The sequence below is a fragment of the Convolutriloba macropyga genome, chromosome 7 (genome assembly GCF_964194025.1).
Source record: "Convolutriloba macropyga chromosome 7, txConMacr16.3, whole genome shotgun sequence".
NCBI classification, from domain to species: domain Eukaryota; kingdom Metazoa; phylum Xenacoelomorpha; order Acoela; family Convolutidae; genus Convolutriloba; species Convolutriloba macropyga.
The window spans coordinates 19,397,907-19,417,313 of NC_134474.1; the positions used below are offsets into that span (position 1 = coordinate 19,397,907).

Sequence of the window (19,407 nt, forward strand, 5' to 3'; positions counted from 1 at the left end):
TCGAATTGCCTTTGATCTCTGATCAGACCGCACCAGACCGAAGTGACCTCTGATCAGACAAGTTCCAGACCATTGCCTAGACAAAAGTGCGCTCGAAGATTTTTCCAGACCATGTAATTCGAGCGCACCTAGAACATGTGTGAGCTCGAAGATGGTCCGATCAGAGGTCACTTCGGTCTGACTACTTCGACCTGGGAATAATAATCGGTGTGGATAACAGATTTGAATGCTGGCAAAAAGGGTTGAAGAATTATTTTCATTGTTACGGCAATAACTGCCTGAGACCTTGATTAAGTATTCAAAAGAGTAATTACATGCAATTTTATTCTGCATTTACACTCACACACACACACAGATATACATATTTACATGTCAATATCAAAAATATATATTTTTTACACAAGCTTATTATAATTGACATACTCATTTTTTGTTAAATAATTGGCACAAATGAGTTTAGTTTTATCACATATTAACCATAAAGCACGTTCAGATTATTACCCCAGCTTATTACAATTTTTACTTCCCTCAACACACGTGCTTTTTCAGAACGTCGTAACAAGAAATATAATCGCAATTGATTTGCTACTGGGGACCAAAAACGACACATATGAGTGATATTGAATGGATCAGTAAATTCAATTTTCAGAAATCATTTTTGATTTCAGCAGAATAATATTGCTTCAATCAAACAAAGAAACATTAATAGAGTTTCAAAGCACACGTGAGTTCAAGCACACAAATTATTTTTTCTTTCAATTTTTGATGTTTAGTTTTCCAATAACACTCGAGAAGCTGAAGAACATTATCACAACCAAATGAGTCGTTCATATTACTGTATATTATTTTTTAGCTCCACAAAACCAAAAAAAAACATTTAAACTGAAGCCTGCTTAACGATTCGTGTCAATTTGCTTGAATTATATTCCGTTACCCTCAAACTAAGCCACTGAAAACAGTTTCATAAGGTTATGTGACAACAAATAAATGGGAGTTTTCTGCATTTAAGGCTTGCATACGGCAATAACCTTTACGTTTTCTATGTTATTTCTTAAATACAGGAAACAGTTTTCTTTAGAAGGAAAATTAGGCTGTTTAAACCTATTCATCGATTCAATTATTTCATTTTTCTTAAAAAATTGGCATGCTCCTGGATTCATTACTTCCCAGGCTTTTTGGACATGACCGAAGTTGGTTTTGGCGCTGGAAGCAGAGTGTTGAAATCGGAGGTCATGTTATCGTACATGTCATCGTCAGAGCTCTCGTCCTCGTCGCTTGCCTCGTGTTGTTGTCCCTTTCCGTCCTCTGGTCCAGCCTCGGCCGCACTTCTGACCCGAATGTCTTTAGGCGCCCTCTTTCGGGCTTTCTCGAGCAGTCGGATATCTCTGTAGTCGCTCACTTGAATGTGGAACACTTCTTGTCCGTCAAAATACCTACAGTAATAAATGTTGTTTTAAAGTGATCTGGTTTAAATAGAGTTCAGAGTCATTGCTTCTGTAACAAAATTTTTGAATGAAATGCGTTGAGTTCAGAAAATTTTCTGAGGGGGGGGGGGGGGGGTTATTTTGGTACTACATTCTACGCGTAGAATTAATGATAACATATGTGTGATTGTAGTGATTGCATCTATCGCATTTCAAATGGATCTCTACTGACGACATTTGTCAGTGTTGATTGAGCCCCCTTTTTACCTTTCGTTGATGAGATCAACAAGGTGGTTGAACTTGTGAGGGAGGTCTTCGATCTTGTTGTCCAGATTGCGTCGTTCCTCTATCTCCTTCCTGTGCTCTGTAAACAATCATCAAGTTACTAACTGATCTTAGACAAAAAGATGATCATCTAAAAAGCATGTAATAAATATGTATAGCGTTCATAAAACATTATAAATATCAATAAAACGTTGGGTATGATATTTCTGGACTGAAATTAAACCAAGATTATATCTTATTTTTTTTTCGTATTACGTTAGTTCCTTGCATGGACTATTGAAATTGATTTGCTGAAAATTTTGTCCAACTTAGCTCAGTTGTCAATAGTTTAATTGCAACTAGCTATCTATAAACTAGGTTGCTATTAACGTGTCCGCCTGTTTATCATGACAAAGTGAAGTCACTTCTCCAAAATGGCGTATAGAGATTGAGGAAGTTTTGAGTGATTACCTATACATACATATTGTGAAAGGAGAAATGGGAAATGGTTGAATAGGAGAGACACTCACTAATATCGGTGACAGTCTTTTTGGCTGATCCCATCTGCTGTCTGAGCCAGTACTTGGCCCTGCCTCCCAGGAACGACAGGATCTCGTACTCGTTCGACTTCTCAGCCAGACCTAAACTCAAAATAGGAGAATTTCGATTTTTTTTACAAGTTGCCAGAACTGGAAAATTCGGATCTTTTCCGTTTGCGCCCCCCTCCCAAACATTATGCGCCCCCGGTTGCAGAGGACGTGCCATTACATAGTAAATCAATATGGGAAAATATGACACGCGAAAATTTTGACGTTTACATACTGTGCCAGAGGCACGTGCAACAATCAAGACTGTTAATTCTGTCGAAAAAAATGGATCTATTCTGTTTCGGCCCCCAGTGTTTTTTACGCCCCCCAGTTACAAATTATATGTTGTATTATAGCACGTTACTATGTAAAAATAGCACGTGCGCCTGGGGGGGGGGGCGTAAAAAGGCGTAATAAGCCCACTAAGCTGGGGGGGGGGGGGGGGCAAAACAGAATAGATCCAAAAAAAGCATAATGTTGATTTCTATGTACAAACTAAGGTTCGGACATGGTTCTCTTCTTCATGGTAGCAAAAGAAGATTTGTGAAATTCTAAGTTGTTGCTGAGGAATAACGGTGGGGCGAAGGATAGCCCACGAATATTGTGTGAATATCGTGTTTTTTAACCAGACTTTAGTAAGGACCACCAACATGGCGTCAGTGACACATGCTGATTACTTTTTTTACACTAGTTTGATTTCAACATTAACACTCCTTTGTTCACTCTTTTACACTATTTTTCTTAAGTTTACACCCGTAAATTGAACTTACACCATTTTCCCCGTTATTTTACCAAGAAAGCAGTTGTATTTTTTTTTGTTTTTTTTTTGTTTTGCGAACGCTGATTGAAGAAAGCTAATATAACAGGTGTCGGAAAAAATAACTAATTGAACTTTCAACACATTCCGCATATTCCTTATACAATTTCATCACATTCAGCGCATTTCCTAGAAAATTTTCTACTGATAACGACTCACATCTTGACCAGGGTTTTCACAAATTCAGTGGAAATCTTACATATTTTTTTTGCTTGCACTCAGTGACGTTCTGAGACATGAAGGCTTCACCCAGTGAAAAGAGTGTAAAAAAAGTATACCAAACAGCGTAATTGTCGTGCTTTTTAAAAAGTGTAAAAAGAGTGAAGCAAAGAGGTCAAAGAGTGGAAAAGTGTGTGATTTCCTGAAAACTACACTCTGACACTCTTTTCCCTGTTAATTAATAGTGGAATTTGCTTTAGAGCAATATTAATAATTAACGCTGGTGGAATACGGGCGGATGTATTGGCCGGGGACAAAAAGGATGGAGTTTTGTGGCCCCACAAAAAGGTTATGCAGGAGCCGGAAAGGGAAAAGGCACCACAGAAGAATTAAACGCACCCCAATCTTGATAGGAAATTGGCCCCACAAAAAGGGTATGCAGGAGCCAGAAAGGGAAAAGGCACCACAGAAGAATTAAACGCACCCCAATCTTGATAGGAAATTGGCCCCACAAAAAGGGTATGCAGGAGCCAGAAAGGGAAAAGGCACCACAGAAGAATTAAACGCACCCCAATCTTGATAGGAAATTGGCCCCACAAAAAGGGTATGCAGGAGCCGGAAGGGGAAAAGGCACCACAGAAGAATTAAACGCACCCCAATCTTGATAGGAAATTGGCCCCACAAAAAGGGTACGCAGGAGCCAGAAAGGGAAAAGGCACCACAGAAGAATTAAAGGCACCCAATCTTGATAGGAAATTGGCACCACAAAAAGGGTATGCAGGAGCCAGAAAGGGAAAAGGCACCACAGAAGAATTAAACGCACCCCAATCTTGATAGGAAATTGGCCCCACAAAAAGAGTATGCAGGAGCCAGAAATGGAAAAGGCACCACAGAAGAATTAAACGCACCCCAGTCTTGATAGGAAATTGGCCCCACAAAAAGCGTATGCAGGAGCCAGAAAGGGAAATGGCACCACAGAAGAATTAAACGCACCCCAATCTTGATAGGAAATTGGCCCCACAAGAAGGGTATACAGGAGCCGGAAAGGGAAAAGGCACCACAGAAGAATTAAACGCACCCCAATCTTGATAGGAAATTGGCCCCACAAAAAGGGTATGCAGGAGCCAGAAAGGGAAAAGGCACCACAGAAGAATTAAACACACCCCAATCTTGATAGGAAATTGGCCCCACAAAAAGGGTATGCAGGAGCCAGAAACGGAAAAGGCACCAAAGAAGAATTAAACGCACCCCAATCGTGATAGGAAATTGGCCCCACAAGAAGGGTATACAGGAGCCGGAAAGGGAAAAGGCACCACAGAAGAATTAAACGCACCCCAATATTGATAGGAAATTGGCCCCACAAAAAGGGTATGCAGGAGCCAGAAAGGGAAAAGGCACCACAGAAGAATTAAACACACCCCAATCTTGATAGGAAATTGGCCCCACAAAAAGGGTATGCAGGAGCCAGAAAGGGAAAAGGCACCACAGAAGAATTAAACGCACCCCAATCTTGATAGGAAATTGGCCCCACAAAAAAAAGTATACAGGAGCCGGAAAGGGAAAAGGCACCACAGACGATTTAAACGCACCCCAATCTTGATAGGAAATTGGCCCCACAAAAAGGGTATGCAGGAGCCAGAAAGGGAAAAGGCACCACAGAAGAATTAAACGCACCCCAATCTTGATAGAAAATTGGCCCCACAAAAAGGGTATGCAGGAGCCAGAAAGGGAAAAGGCACCAGAGAAGAATTAAACTCACCCCAATATTGATAGGAAATTGGCCCCACAAAAAGGGTATGCAGGAGCCAGAAAGGGAAAAGGCACCACAGAAGAATTAAACGCACCCCAATCTTGATAGGAAATTGGCCCCACAAAAAGGGTATGCAGGAGCCAGAAAGGGAAAAGGCACCACAGAAGAATTAAACGCACCCCAATCTTGATAGGAAATTGGCCCCACAAAAAGGGTATGCAGGAGCCGGAAAGGGAAAAGGCACCACAGAAAAATTAAACTCACACCAATCTTGATAGGAAATTGGCCCCACAAAAAGGGTATGCAGGAGCCAGAAAGGGAAAAGGCACCACAGAAGAATTAAACGCACCCCAATCTTGATAGGAAATTGGCCCACAAAAAGGGTATGCAGGAGCCAGAAAGGGAAAAGGCACCACAGAAGAATTTAACGCACCCCAATCTTGATAGGAAATGGGCCCCACAAAAAGGGTATACAGGAGCCGGAAGGGGAAAAGGCACCATAGAAGAATTAAACGCACCCCAATCTTGATAGGAAATTGGCCCCACAAAAAGGGTATGCAGGAGCCGGAAAGGAAAAAGGCACCACAGAAGAATTAAACGCACCCCAATCTTGATAAGAAATTGGCCCCACAAAAAAGGTATGCAGGAGCAAGAAAGGGAAAAGGCACCACAGAGGAATTAAACGCACCCCAATCTTGATAGGAAATTGGCCCCACAAAAGGATTATGCAGGAGCCAGAAAGGGAAAAGGCACCACAGAAAAATTAAACGCACCCCAATCTTGATAGGAAATTGGCCCCACAAAAAGGGTATGCAGGAGCCAGAAAGGGAAAAGGCACCACAGAAGAATTAAACGCACCCCAATCTTGATAGGAAATAAAACCTCGGAAATACAGACCAAGCTTGAGATAAAAACAAAAAATGATAAATTTAGAACCCAAATATTGGTAAAATTGGACAAGAACTGTCCAGCGAGTAATTATAAGCGGAATAAAAAGCGCCAGAACTCAATAAAATGTAAAACATCTAAGTGAATTGCAAATTCGGGATGGGATTTATTTAGGAGCAGGAAAAAGAAATGAAACCGATTAAATTTAAAATACCTATTTGTTGTCTTCTGAATTTCTGCTAGGCTCAGCAGTGAGGGGACTCTGTCGTCAAAAAGATTGATCAAATAAAATAAACCAAAGGTTTTGAATTGGTGAAGCAAGCGTTAAATTGTTAATCTGCTATTTCGCCTCTTCCACTCTTGTATGTTGTTGCAAATTAGATTGCCTTGAAATAAGTAAAGTCATAATGGGGCTCGTAATATCAATTCTAGTTATATGTATAACAAAGAATAAATATTACTTGCACATTAATTGAAAATACAAACTTAAGGCAAATTATAATAGTAATAATAATATCAAAATCCGTGGCTCACTTACCCAAATGAACTAAATCAAAAAACGCTCACAGTATCCCAACTGGTATTGCAAATACAAATTTCCGAAGTTCAGTGATCTTCTTTGCTTTTCACATTATCGTTTAAAGTTTAGTCCCACTAAACCAACTGCTTTCTCTCGCTTGTGCGAAAATCTCTCCTGTGTCCAAAATTGAAGTTCGTCCAAATTTCTCTGTGTCACTTCAATTTATACTCAACCAATACACTCAAGCAAACAAATTTAATCTCTTAAGTAAAAATTGCAACTTACACTTGAAATCTATCACATTCTGTAGGAGGGCTTTGTTTGATATGCAAACAAACCAATATCAAATTATGATCTGTCATACAACTGCTACTAACCATTGCTCAACTTTCTCCTTATCTTTAGTACACGACCTTTCAACTTTTAAGTAAACAAATCCACTCCACTTTGCAAAAAAAAGAGGCAGGTGCAATTATGAGGCAGGTGCAACTCTCATAGTTGCATCTCATATATGAAATTGACTTGTCAATCAGTGTTTGATTAGTAAACTTTGAACGTTGCTCTGAAAAGTTCTTATCCCTCTATTTCCGCTATCAAATTAACTAGCTGCAATCAATCGCTGTCAAAAATCATGTGTTGAATAAATAACTAAGCTCAACCAACAAACCTCAGCGCAATTGTTATTGTGAGTTTTCATAACATTTCATGCAATTCCCCAGTTAAAAACGGCCGAAAATCTAATATTCTTAAAAGCCCGCAATTTGACCTCTAGGGGTCAATCAGGGGTCATTCGTCCAAAATGAGAGGTCAAGTTGATAAAGATAACTATTGTCACGGAAAGTTCTTTCATAGTTGCACCTGCCTACAAAATTTCATGGCTTAACTCCCACTAGAACACGAGCAAAAACCGGGCACTTTTTTCATCAACCTCACGGGTGACCCCAAAATTCCAAATTTTATAACTCGCGAAGTAGTGGTCAAAACGTGTTCGAGTAAAAATTTCTAGAAAATATAGAGGGACACCAACCTGCCTACCAGGTTTCGTGAGCTATGGATCAGCCTTTGCGAGTCGTTTGCAATTTGAAAAATTTTAACGGGTCGTGGGTGCCGAGACCCGAAAAATTCGAGTTCATCAAAATGGACCGGGGTGGGAATTTTTTTGTCACTAATTGCCTCAGGTTATCATATCATTGGCATTCAAAAGTCATTCGGCCGCTCAAAAGGCCAATTTGTGGTTTTCGGCACTCGGGTTATCCCGAAACACCAACTTCTGGTCGCACCCGCAAATTAAAAATAGCACCAATAGAAAGCCCTTGAAAGATTACACTAACCCTCCAGAAATCATAAGGCTGCTAGCAACACTCCACGAGCAAATCAAATTTTACGTTCCGCAGCACGGGCGTGCGCTAGTCCCGTGCAAGCTAGTGTGGGGTCTAATCAGACCTCAAAATTGGATTCCTCTCACCTAAACTAGTCTATCCCCCAATTTTCAGGTAAATCCGACTTCAATTTTTCGAGAAACAGCTAATTCCGGTTCAATGTTAACTATTTTTAGTGAAAACTGCCTATTCTTATCTAAAACGTTAATAAATTTCCTCACAACTTTAAACTCTTCCTACGATTATCTGATACTTTACTCTAGACTTGATACCCATTGCAGCCCTTAACTAGCCTTATATCATACTTAAACAGTCATTTTTTCATTCAAAATATTGAAAACTTTCAAATCACACCACTTTCGGTGTTAATAGCTCGGAGGGGGGGGGGGGGGGTTGGGTGGTCGGATTGGCCCAAAAGGCATACCAACCTGAAAGGACCATTGGGTGTACCTGACATTAAAGTTTGGTAAAAGTCCGCTGAATATAACCCTCCATGGTGGGTGCGGTTTAAATCTGCTAGGTGGTATTTCGAAAAACTGATAAATTGCCTTTTTAATTAATCTAAATCAACAAAACTCTACTTAACTAACTCAGGTCGAAAGGGTATAACCGGCCACGCATCCCTATTTTAAATGGACAATTATTAGGGGAGCATCCCAACAAATTTTTAAAGTCCAATGATGAGCATAACTTAAAGAGTTGAGGTGTACCAGGTTTTGGGTGCCCATTGTTTTGCAGTTTCGAATTCCCACTTTTAATTCCATCACATTGAAATTGCAAATCTGTTCAAAGTATCTATTTCACTTCAAACCTTCGCTCTCTAGTTTACTTCTAAAATTAAATCACTCATTTCGAATTTGGACTGATGCACAAATACAAATTTGCTAATTCAACTAAATATTTTGACAGCTCAATATGCTTCTGTGCATCAATTTGCTTGTTTCAGATACATCACTCAACTCCGCTCTCTGGCGCCTTCAAAACAATAACCCTTTGAGAAAGAATGCTTATTTCAAACACCTAATTAACTTGTCTAAATAGACCCAAATTATCTAATTTAAACGCAGTATCCACTCATGACAATTTACTATGTTCTACACTCCTCCCTCCTAGATTACTTTTCTCCCGAATAATTGCAAGCTGTTATCCTGTGACCCAATTAACCTACTCTTACGTACTTTAATAGTAGTCGACCTACGGAAGTGAACCACTTATGTTTAGCTCCATGTTAATATAAACTAACTGCACTAAAAATTCACTAGTGGTTGATTAAATCAGATTTTAAAACGCTGTCGCATTTTCACATTATAACATATTCTACCTAATGCATGAACATTGATTTTTGATCAAACTCTATTGCTTCTGACATACGTCTCCCCGGGCACGGGCACACCGAAATCACTAACGAAAAAGACAAATTCAAAAAAAAATCTACCAAAACTATACATTTCCCTGAATCATCTTTTTGAAAACTTTTTCTACGGCTATAGGGCTTGATCCACTTGTCTTGATAAAATAGGTTAATACAAAGTAGGCAAAAACTGGGTAAAAAGACCATAATGACTTAGCTGTCAACGTCCCTCTCATCATACACTCGTGCACCTGTACATGAAAATCTTCTTCCTATGATGCTTCAATGGATGTCCACCTCTTCGTCCACTGTAGTTACCATTTCTCCTGTAAGCCTGCCAAGATTGCTGTCCTGATGCTTCCAAACAGCTCCACCTCTCTTTCCGGCTGTTTCCGTTGGTTTGGCCGAAAAGTTACCATTCAGCCGACTTTCATTCAATTGCAATTCGACCCATTCCTCCAGCTCCCTTCCCAACAGTGCAAATTTACTTTACTTCGGTTACTTGCTGCTTTTTCGTTTTGGCCCTTCTGTGTTTCAGATACCAACTCCCAATCAATTCCTCCTGAACTTGCCCAATTCTCCAAAGTGTCCACAGAGCAGGAAATTGTACACATTTGTGTCTCATCAGCAACGTGTGTTGCATTGCAGAACTTCTGTTCCAAACCTCCTGTCTTTAACTCTTTCACGCCGCAGGTTCCTAACATATCGTTTCTGCTAGCTTTGACACCACCGCCAAAATTGCTCGCTATTGCTGTTACATTGTCGCATGCTAATGAGTTCACACTCGCGGCAAAACTTGTTTCGCTTCCCGCATAGTCAATATCAAGTTCCTCTACATCCGAATATTTTCTATCCGAAATATCTTCAAACAAATAGTCATCATCCGACTGTTCATCGCTGGACTCCTCAGACTCTGGTGACAGTACATGATATTTTTCCATAGCATGATGCTCATCTGGTCCATAAGACTTATTACTCCGCTGATTGATCTTTTCTTCTGTCAGCATTTATCTGAATCCACTGTTTTTATATTCGCTTAGCGCTTCTCTATAAATTTTCTGATTTATTTGACCACAAACTTCCTCCATAAACTCGACTTCAGTTTCAGTTTGCACTTCATCGCCGTAACCTGGAATTCTTATTCTAATACCACTCTCAACAGTCCCCGTATCTTCCACTTCTCCAAGCAGATCTTTACTGAAAGCTTCTTTTCTTGACAGACCACAGCAGGATCCAATGCCAAATCCTCCAGAACTTCTGCCGGTTTGCCAAATTTCATCCATTAAAGAAGTGTCAACGCTTCTACTTGCATCAACCACTTGTCTTTGAGAACACTGCTGTTGCGTTCTCTGCTGCACAGTAGCACTGTTTTCAACGAATTCGGCCCTACTTCATGCTTTCCCTCTAACAAACAAATTGTAGCTTCGCTAATAAAAAATTCGATTGTCATACAATCGTATGTCAAACTGATACAACGTCTCTGTCAGTGTCCATTCTTGCTTCCCAAGAGTCGACCGCCAACAACCTCTTGGTAAATCACCTACTGCATTCATGGCCCACCCACACAGTTTTGTAGGCAACCATTTCATCATCTCTTCCTCCGTCCATCCCAGCTTCAAGCCAATGCTCAAATGAAATTCGCGCCAACCTTCGCAAACTTCATAGCCTGGTGAAGGAAAATGCTTCACCAATTGATAATCAAACATAGTCAAACTATTGGTAACTCAAATTGCAAATGTAAGTCAACTTTTGGTGCGCTCTCAGCAGTTTATCCGACGAAAAATATCGTACGCTCTCGAAATAATCAAAAGATAAGCCACAGCAAAAAGGAACAAAGAAACAAAGCCCACCCAGGAGCGCCATTGTTGCCTTCTCAATTTCTGCTAGGTTCAACAGTGAGGAGACTCTGTTGCCCAGAAGATCGATCAAATAAAATAAATCAAGGGCTTTGAAATGGTGAAGCAAGCGTTAATTTGTTACTCTGCTCTTTCCCCTATTCAACTCTTGTATGCTGTGGCAAATTAAATTGCCTTGAAATAAGTAAAGTCACAACGGGGCTCGTAATATCAATTCTAGTTTTATGGATGAGAAAGTATAAATATTACTTGCACATCAATGGAAAGTACAAATTTAAGACAATTTATAATAGAATTAATAATAACAATATCCGTGGTTCACATCCCAAATGAACTAAATCAAAAAACGCTCACAGTATCCCAACTGGTATTGCAAATACAAATTTCCGAAGTTCAGTGCTCTTCTTTGCTTTTCACATTATAGTTTAAAGTTGAGTCCCACTAAACCAACTGCTTTCTCTCGCTTGTGCGAAAATCTCTCCTGTCTCCAAACTTGAAGTTCTCCCAAAATTTTCCAACGTCTGCCCAATTTTCTATGTGTTACTTCAACTTAAACTCAACTAATACGCTCTTATCTCAAGTAAACAAAATTATTCTCTTAAATAAACATTACAACTTACAATTGAAATCTGCCACCTTCTGTAGGAGGGCTTTGTTTGATATGCAAACAAACCAATATCAAATTATGATCTGTCTTTCAACTGCAACTAATCATTGTTCAACTTTCTCCGTATCTTAAGTACACGACCTTTGAACTCTTATGTAAACAAATCCACTCCGCTTTTTCTCATATATGAACTTGACTTGTCAATCAGTGTTTGCTTAGTAAACATTGAACGTTGCTCTGAAAAAATCTTATCCCTCTATTTCCGCTATCAAATTAACTAACTGCAGTCAATCCTTGTCAAAAATCATGAGTTGAATAAACAACTAAACGCAACCCACAAACCTCAGAGCAATTGTTATTCTGAGATTTCACAACGTTTCATGCAATTCCCCATTTAAAAACTGACGAAAAGTCTTATATTCTTAAAAGCCCACAATTTGACCTCTAGGGGTTAATCAGGGTCATTCGTCCAAAATGGGGGTTCAAGTTGATAAAGATAACTATTGTCACAAAAAGTTCTCTCATAGTTACACCTACCTACAAAATTTCATGGCCTAACTCCCACTAGAACACGAGCAATAACTGCGCACAGATTTCAGCGACTTCCCAGGTGACCCAAAAATTCCAAACTTAATAACTCGCGGAGTAAAGGTCAAAACGTGTTTGAGTAAAAATTTCTAGTAATTATAGAGTGCCACCAACCTGCCTGCCAAGTTTCGTGACCTACGGGTCAGCCGTTCTGAGTCGTTTGCAATTTGAAAATTTTTAACGAGTCGTGGGTGCAGAGACCCGAAAAATCAGAGTTCCTCAAAATGGACAGGGCTGGGGATTTTTTGTCACTAATTGTCTCATGTTATCATATCATTACCATTTCAGTCATTCCGCCGCTCAAAAGGCGAATTTCAGGTTTTCGGCACTCGGGTTATCCCGAAGCAACGTCTTCCAGTCGCACCCGAAAGTTAAAATTTGCACCAATAGAAAGGCCTTGAAAAGTTACACTAACCCTCCAAAAATCATAAGGCTGCTACCAATACTCCACGAGCAAATCAAATCTTTTGTTCCGCAGTAGGGGCGTGCGCTAGTCCCATGCAGGTTGGTGTGGGGTCTAATCTGACCTCAAAATCGGATTCCTCGTACCCCGAATTAATTTATCCCCCAATTTTCAGGTCAATCCGACTTCAACTTTTCGAGAAACTGCTAATTCCGTTTCAATGTTAATTATTTTTTACTGAAAACTGCCTATTTGTATTTCAAAACGCTAATAAAATTCTCCCACAACTTCCTAAACCCTTCCCATGATCATCTGATACTTACTTTAGAATTGATACCCATTGCAACACTTAACTAGCCTTATATCATACGGAAACAGTCAATTTTCCATTCAAAATATCGAAAACATTCAAATCACACCACTTCTGGTGTTAATAGCTCGGGGTTGGGTGGTGGGATTGGCCCAAAAGGTATACCAACCTGAAAGGACCATTGGGTGTACCTGACATTAAAATTTGGTAAACGTCCGCTGAATATAACCCTCCATGGGGGATGCGGTTTAAATCTGCTAGGTGGTATTTAGAAAAACTGATAAATTGCCTTTTTAATTACTCTACATCAAGAAAACTCTACTTAACTAACTCAGATCGAACGGGTGTAACCGGCCACGCATCCCTATTTTAAATGGACAATTATTAGGGGAACATCCCAACAAATTTTCAGAGTCCAATGATGAGCATAACTTAAAGAGTTGAGGTGTACCAGGTTTTGGGTGCCCATTATTTTGCAGTTTCGAATTCCCACTTTTATTTCCTTCAAATTGAAATTGCAAATCTGTTCAAAGTATCTATTTCACTTCAAACCTTCGCTCTCTAGTTTACTTCTAAAATTGAATCACTCATTTCGACTTTGGACTGATGCACAAATACAACTTTGCTAATTCAACTAAATATTTTGACAGCTCAATATGCTTCTGTTAATCAATTTGCTTGTTTAACATATATCACTCAACTCTGCTCTCTGGCGCCTTCGAAACAATAACCCTTTGAGAAAGAACGCTTATTTCAAACACCTAATTAACTTGTCTTAGCTGACCTAAATTATCTAACCTAATCGCAGTATCCACTAATGACAATTTACTACGTTCTACGCTAATACCCAAATTTTCCAAATACCCACAGGAGTGCTTTTATCAAACAAATTTGTCATGACTTTTCATTTGAGGATTAAAAGGAGCTTGCAATATAGGTAAATGCTGAGGTTAAAAAATCAAAACTTTTGAGATTTTAGCAAGTGTTTCGGGATTCGAGGGGATACAAGGTCTCGTAACTCCTGCAAAAAGTTTGCCGATTTAAAATGACAATGTGATTCATCAGCTCCATACTCTGGTACTTCAAGTCTATTCAAGCACATCTAGAAATTTTAAAATGTATAAAACTCTGTATCACTAAGTTCTTAAAAGTCACGTTGTCCTCATGCATATTGAAATTACAATTGGTTAATTGGAGTGAGTAATAACTAACCTTCGTTGACGTCACCCACAGAGGCGTCCAGAATGACGACGAATATGTTCATCGTGATCAACATCATACAGTTCGAGTAACTCATGAAGAAGATCGCACCCAGTGTTTCGTCCACCTAATAACCCAAAGTCAATGAAAGCCGATTTTGTCAAAACTCAATGTCTTTTTCCTGCTTAGGAGGAAGAAACATTTTGAAACAGGAAATAGCCATCACTCACACAACAACTATGACATGATTTGAATACGTGAGACGTTCCAGAGAACAACTATGGCATCTTTCGAGCCAGCAAAAGTTTGTGCGAATTATTAAAAAACGCTTCGATAGTTTCTGTCGATGTTTTCTTTTTGGGGAACTATGATTCGACAAAACATGACAATGCAAATTTGTGCGACGTGCGACTGTGACTCCAAATCGGAGACAATACCACGCTTTCCGACTACGCTGTGAGACCGAAGTGAGTTCTCTATATCGTATCATTTTTTGCAAATTTAAATTATTTATTTTTGATTTTGAAATAACCTCTACAAAGCAATAATAAATTTCCGATCACCAAAATTTAGATCTACGTGAGAGTTAGTAGCTTGAGTGATAGAATCACAAAGCCGAATGCAAAAATTTAAAACATTGTAGTTTTGCATATGTAATGTTGCAACTTTCACTGATAAATTAATTGGGCATAACATTCCAAATTTTATCATGAAATTGACAGGAAAAATTATCATTGTTGAATAATGAATCACCTAATTTGATCAAATTGTCCATTGTTTTTTTTTTCGAAATAATTCGCAATGGTTTTCTTTAAAACTGCTGAATGTTTTGAAAAGAGACAAAAAATTTAAGGTTTTAATTAATAGACTTATGATGCGTTGTATCGATTTTGTTATTGGTTGCACCGAGTTAATGGTTCTAATTATCCATACGGAGATTGGATATAATGAGTTTTGAGCGAACTAGTTGAATTAATATTCCAAACATTGCCACAAAATGTTTTTAACGTCTAGAAAAAATTTCGCACCTCAACTTATCGGGTGGTAATGCCTCTACATTTGTCCGGTTTTAAAACTTGAACATGAGAGAAAGTTTTGGTTCTTCAAGATTTATTTATGCTGGGCAACAGCCGCGATTTAGATGCTTAGATGCAACTACCTTTTATAATGTCACACAGATAGCGTGAAACCCACTAGCGTCACATTTGAAGGAGACGTCAAAGTAGATGACGTCATCAGAATCATTAACTCTACGGATTAATTTGGAGAATTGTATATACAATATTGAGAAAAAAAACCTAGAATGTTTTTGATGCTATTCGCCTGGCATTCAGCATCGAATTACCCAGAACTTGCACCCGTATCGAAATTACCCCCTGATTACCCCCAAACTGATGTAAGAGTAGGGGGTAACTGTCTATGGGGAGTAAAACTATGTAAGATTAGGGGGTTAATGCGGGGAATTCTTTCATTTCACCCCCATCCAAAAAATACCTCCCCACCCAAAAAAAAGGATGTAAGACTAGGGGATAATTATAAGGAGGTAAAACGATGTAAGATTATGGCGGTAAGGGGGGGTAATGGTGGAATTTTTAGATTTTACTCCCCAAAAATTACCCCCTAAAAAGATGTAAGATTATGGGTAAATTTAGGGGGTAAAAAGATGTAAGGTTAGGGGGGTAAGGAGGAGTAAGGGGGATTGTTAGATTTACCACCCCCAAAAATTACACCTCAAAAAGATGTAAGATTAGGGTGTAATTTTAGGGTGTAAAACAACTTTAGGGCGTAAAACGATTTGGGAAAGATAAGGGAGGTAATGGGAATAAGGGGGAATTTTTAGACTTTACCCTCCGAAAAATTGAAGTTGAAACTAAATGATATTAAAGCAGATATATCAATTAGTTTCAACTTCAATTTCTTTCAGCGATTCTTCAATGAAATTTATAGGCTGATTTAACGAGAAAAAAACTTAATTTATGTTACAGCTGATACTACTTGCAAGCTCGATAAAAACTGAAATAAGCTAAATTTTACCTGCTAAATTTAGTTTTGCTAATAATTATAGCTCAAGCTGAACAGAAATGGTTCTCATCTAGTATATAGTTATGTATTTTTGTTTTGATCCCAATTACTTCAAAGGATAAATTTCTGTTGTTGAAAAGGTTATAATAACTTTTGTGCATTTCAATGTATGTTGACGAAATGCAACAGTCTACTCTGTTGAAATTCTTCCAGCAGTAGATTTTTAGTTTCAAAAGACAGAAGTGAATCTACGAAAAGAGTGACTTTATTTTTTTCCTGGCATTTCCAGAGAAAAACTCGCTATGAATGAAGTTATAGTTTACTTGTTTTGTTTCATATTAGTTGTTTTTATTTCTCTCATACACAATTTCGTGTAAATCTCGCTCTAATCTGTTAATTTGGAGTTCAGGAAATATAATTTTGGTCAGTTACACGTTATGGTTTTTGCAGGTATTTCTGCAGGTTTGTTTCTAGGTTATTTTTACAAAAATTGCAGGTTATTTTACATAGACACTTTTCAGAAAAAAGTAGCGCGTCCTTCTTAACTCCAACACTCATTATATGCTCCAAAAAATGTGGACATTCCAATGGGGTATTGGAATGTCCATTTAATTGTCTTGACCAAAAGAAAATCTGGAACGTGTGAAAAAATTGAAAGAGCGTGACAGATTAGTAGCGATAGACAGAATTGTAATCAAATTAAACAAGACGTTTCCAATGTGCTCACCTGGATGAGGTCCTCGAATGAGAACTTTCCGAGTAGCATGTTGAAGAGGGACTGCTGAGTCTGGAACATTGTCGCATATCTCACAAGGAAGTTTCCGAAGAACAAGTGGGCCATAGTCACGAATCCTGGACAAACACAGACAATTACAATTTATAATCTACCTTTTAATATGAGATTTGAAATGGAATCTGCAAAAAAATGAAAATCAATATTTTGAACTGCTGCTTCAAAGCATCCATTAGAATATACGCTTTCAAGTCTGATTTTTATGTCGTCACAGCAAACTCTGTATAAATAAAGCTCTCATATTAACTCCCGAGACTTTTGAACCAATTTATTAATCTTCAAGTTAAAAGTTAATGGTGTGGAATTTGAGGTACTTTCATGCTTTTTCAAAACTGCTGTAGTTTCAACAAGTTGAAGAAAAGAGCTTCTATTTATTCCTCCCGTATTCAAAGGAAGACGGGGAAAGCCCAAAAAAATGCAGGCGAAAATCTACCGATATTTATGACTTCCTGAGTTCTTCCTGCATTTTCCATAACCTTTGCCTCTATAATAATAAAATCTGTCACAAGTTTTCGCAATTTTAAAAAAATTGCACAAAAAAGAACAAAGTATGCAATGCTGTTTGCAAAATATTATTTGCATTCTTTGATCACCCAATGTCTGTTCACATTTTTAATGAAAAAATTTAGATTCATAGTTGGATTAATTTGTAAAAGGTAGCTACAGACCAGCTTGTAGGACCACAAACATGACTGTGAAAGAGTAGAGGTCTTCCTTGCACGCCACCAGCACATCTCTGAACATGGAGATCTTTTTCTTGAAGTTGAGAATCTTGAGGAAGCGGATGGTAGAGGCAAAACAAACCGAAGCCAAGATTATCAGGTACACCTGGAAAACATTTTCTCATCTTTTGGTGCTCTTCCATGGGAATAGTTAAACAAAATATAACAACATAGCCGGCAGATTGCCGGAATAGCTGCGAAAAATAGACCTGCGTGCCATATAATAGAGATAGAAACAGATACAGATCTAAATTGAAAAATCGACGCCGCTCAAAAAAATAGGCTAAAAAACAGTCAGCGATAAATTCATTCCAAGCTTGTTACAATTCATTCCACAGAAGCCTCTTATTAGGGACCTTTACTGCACATATGAGTTCCTTTGACCTTAAACAAATTCAAATTAAACTTAAGTTTTAAAGTGCAGAAGTCATTTTATTGAGTGAGGTAAGTCACGTATGATCAAAATCTAATCACGCAAATAACCTTAAAACTTTCGCTAAAGCGAGTGAGAAATGACGTCACGCGCGCAAATGTTGTTGGTGAGAGGAAGAAGTCATTCAGAAAATTTGACTTTTTCAGCTTTGCTGTGTGAACAAATATAAAACGAAAAAAGAGCGTCAGACGACGAAACAAAAAAAACGAAGAGCACCGCAATATAGCTACGCTCAGCTTACAGCTTCGCAGCTGTAATAACATAGCCGGCAGATTGCCGGAATAGCTGCGAAAGAATAGACCTGCGTGCCATATAATAGAGATAGAAACATATACAGATCTAAATTGAAAAATCGACGCCGCTCAAAAAACTAGGCTAAAAAAGAGTCAGCGATAAATTAATAAAGCTTGTTACAATTCATTCCACAGAATCCTCTTATTAGGGACCTTTACTGCACATATGAGTTCCTTTGACCTTAAATAAATTCAAATTAAATTTAAGTTTTAAAGTGCAGAAGTCATTTTATTGAGTGAGGTAAGTCACGTATGATCAAAATCTAATCACGCAAATAACATTAAAACTTTCGCTAAAGCGAGTGAGAAATGACGTCACGCGCGCAAATGCCGTTGGTGAGAGGAAGAAGTTATTCAGAAAATTTGACTTTTTCAGCTTTGCTGTGTGAACAAATGTAAAACGAAAAAAGAGCGTCAGACGACGGAACAAAAAAAACCAAGAGCACCGCAATATAGCTACGCTCAGCTTACAGCTTCGCAAAAAGGAGCTTGCAATATAGGTAAATACTGAAGTTAAAAAATCAAAACCTTTGAGATTTTAGCAAGTGTTTCGGGATTCGGGATACAAGGTCTCGTAAGTTCTGCAAAAATTTTGCCGATTTAAAATGACAATGTGATTCATCAGACCATGCTCAGGTACTTCAAGTCCATTCAAGCACATCAAGATATTGTAAAATGTATAAAACTCTGTATCACTAAGTTCTTAAAAGTCACGTTGTCCTCATGCATATTGCAATTACAATTGGTTAATTGGAGTGAGTAATAACTAACCTTCGTTGACGTCACCCACAGAGGCGTCCAGAATGACGACGAATATGTTCATCGTGATCAACATCATGCAGTTGGAGTAACTCATGAATAAGATCGCACCCAGTGTTTCGTCCACCTAATAACCCAAAGTCAAGGAAAGCGTATTTGTCAAAACTCAATATCTTTTTCCACCTTAGGGGTCAGAAATATTTCCAGGTAAAAAATAAACATCACTCAGACAACAACTATAGCATAATTTGAATATGTGGGACGTTCCAGAGAGCAACTATG

The 19,407-nt window shown here is 38.5% G+C and overlaps 1 protein-coding gene across 1 annotated transcript in view; it reads right to left on the reverse strand.

Moving 5' to 3' along the window:
* Window positions 1–307: 307 nt before the first annotated feature.
* LOC142342678 (uncharacterized) overlaps window positions 308–19,407 on the reverse strand; it is a 221,277-nt gene continuing 202,177 nt past the window's right edge. The window contains exons 67-70 of the mRNA XM_075394163.1: window positions 14,116–14,230; window positions 2,219–2,329; window positions 1,692–1,788; window positions 308–1,433 (exon numbers count right to left, since the gene is read on the reverse strand). Coding sequence (XP_075250278.1) covers window positions 1,160–1,433; window positions 1,692–1,788; window positions 2,219–2,329; window positions 14,116–14,230 — 597 coding nt within the window. The 3' untranslated portion in view covers window positions 308–1,159. The remainder of the gene's footprint in view (window positions 1,434–1,691; window positions 1,789–2,218; window positions 2,330–14,115; window positions 14,231–19,407) is intronic.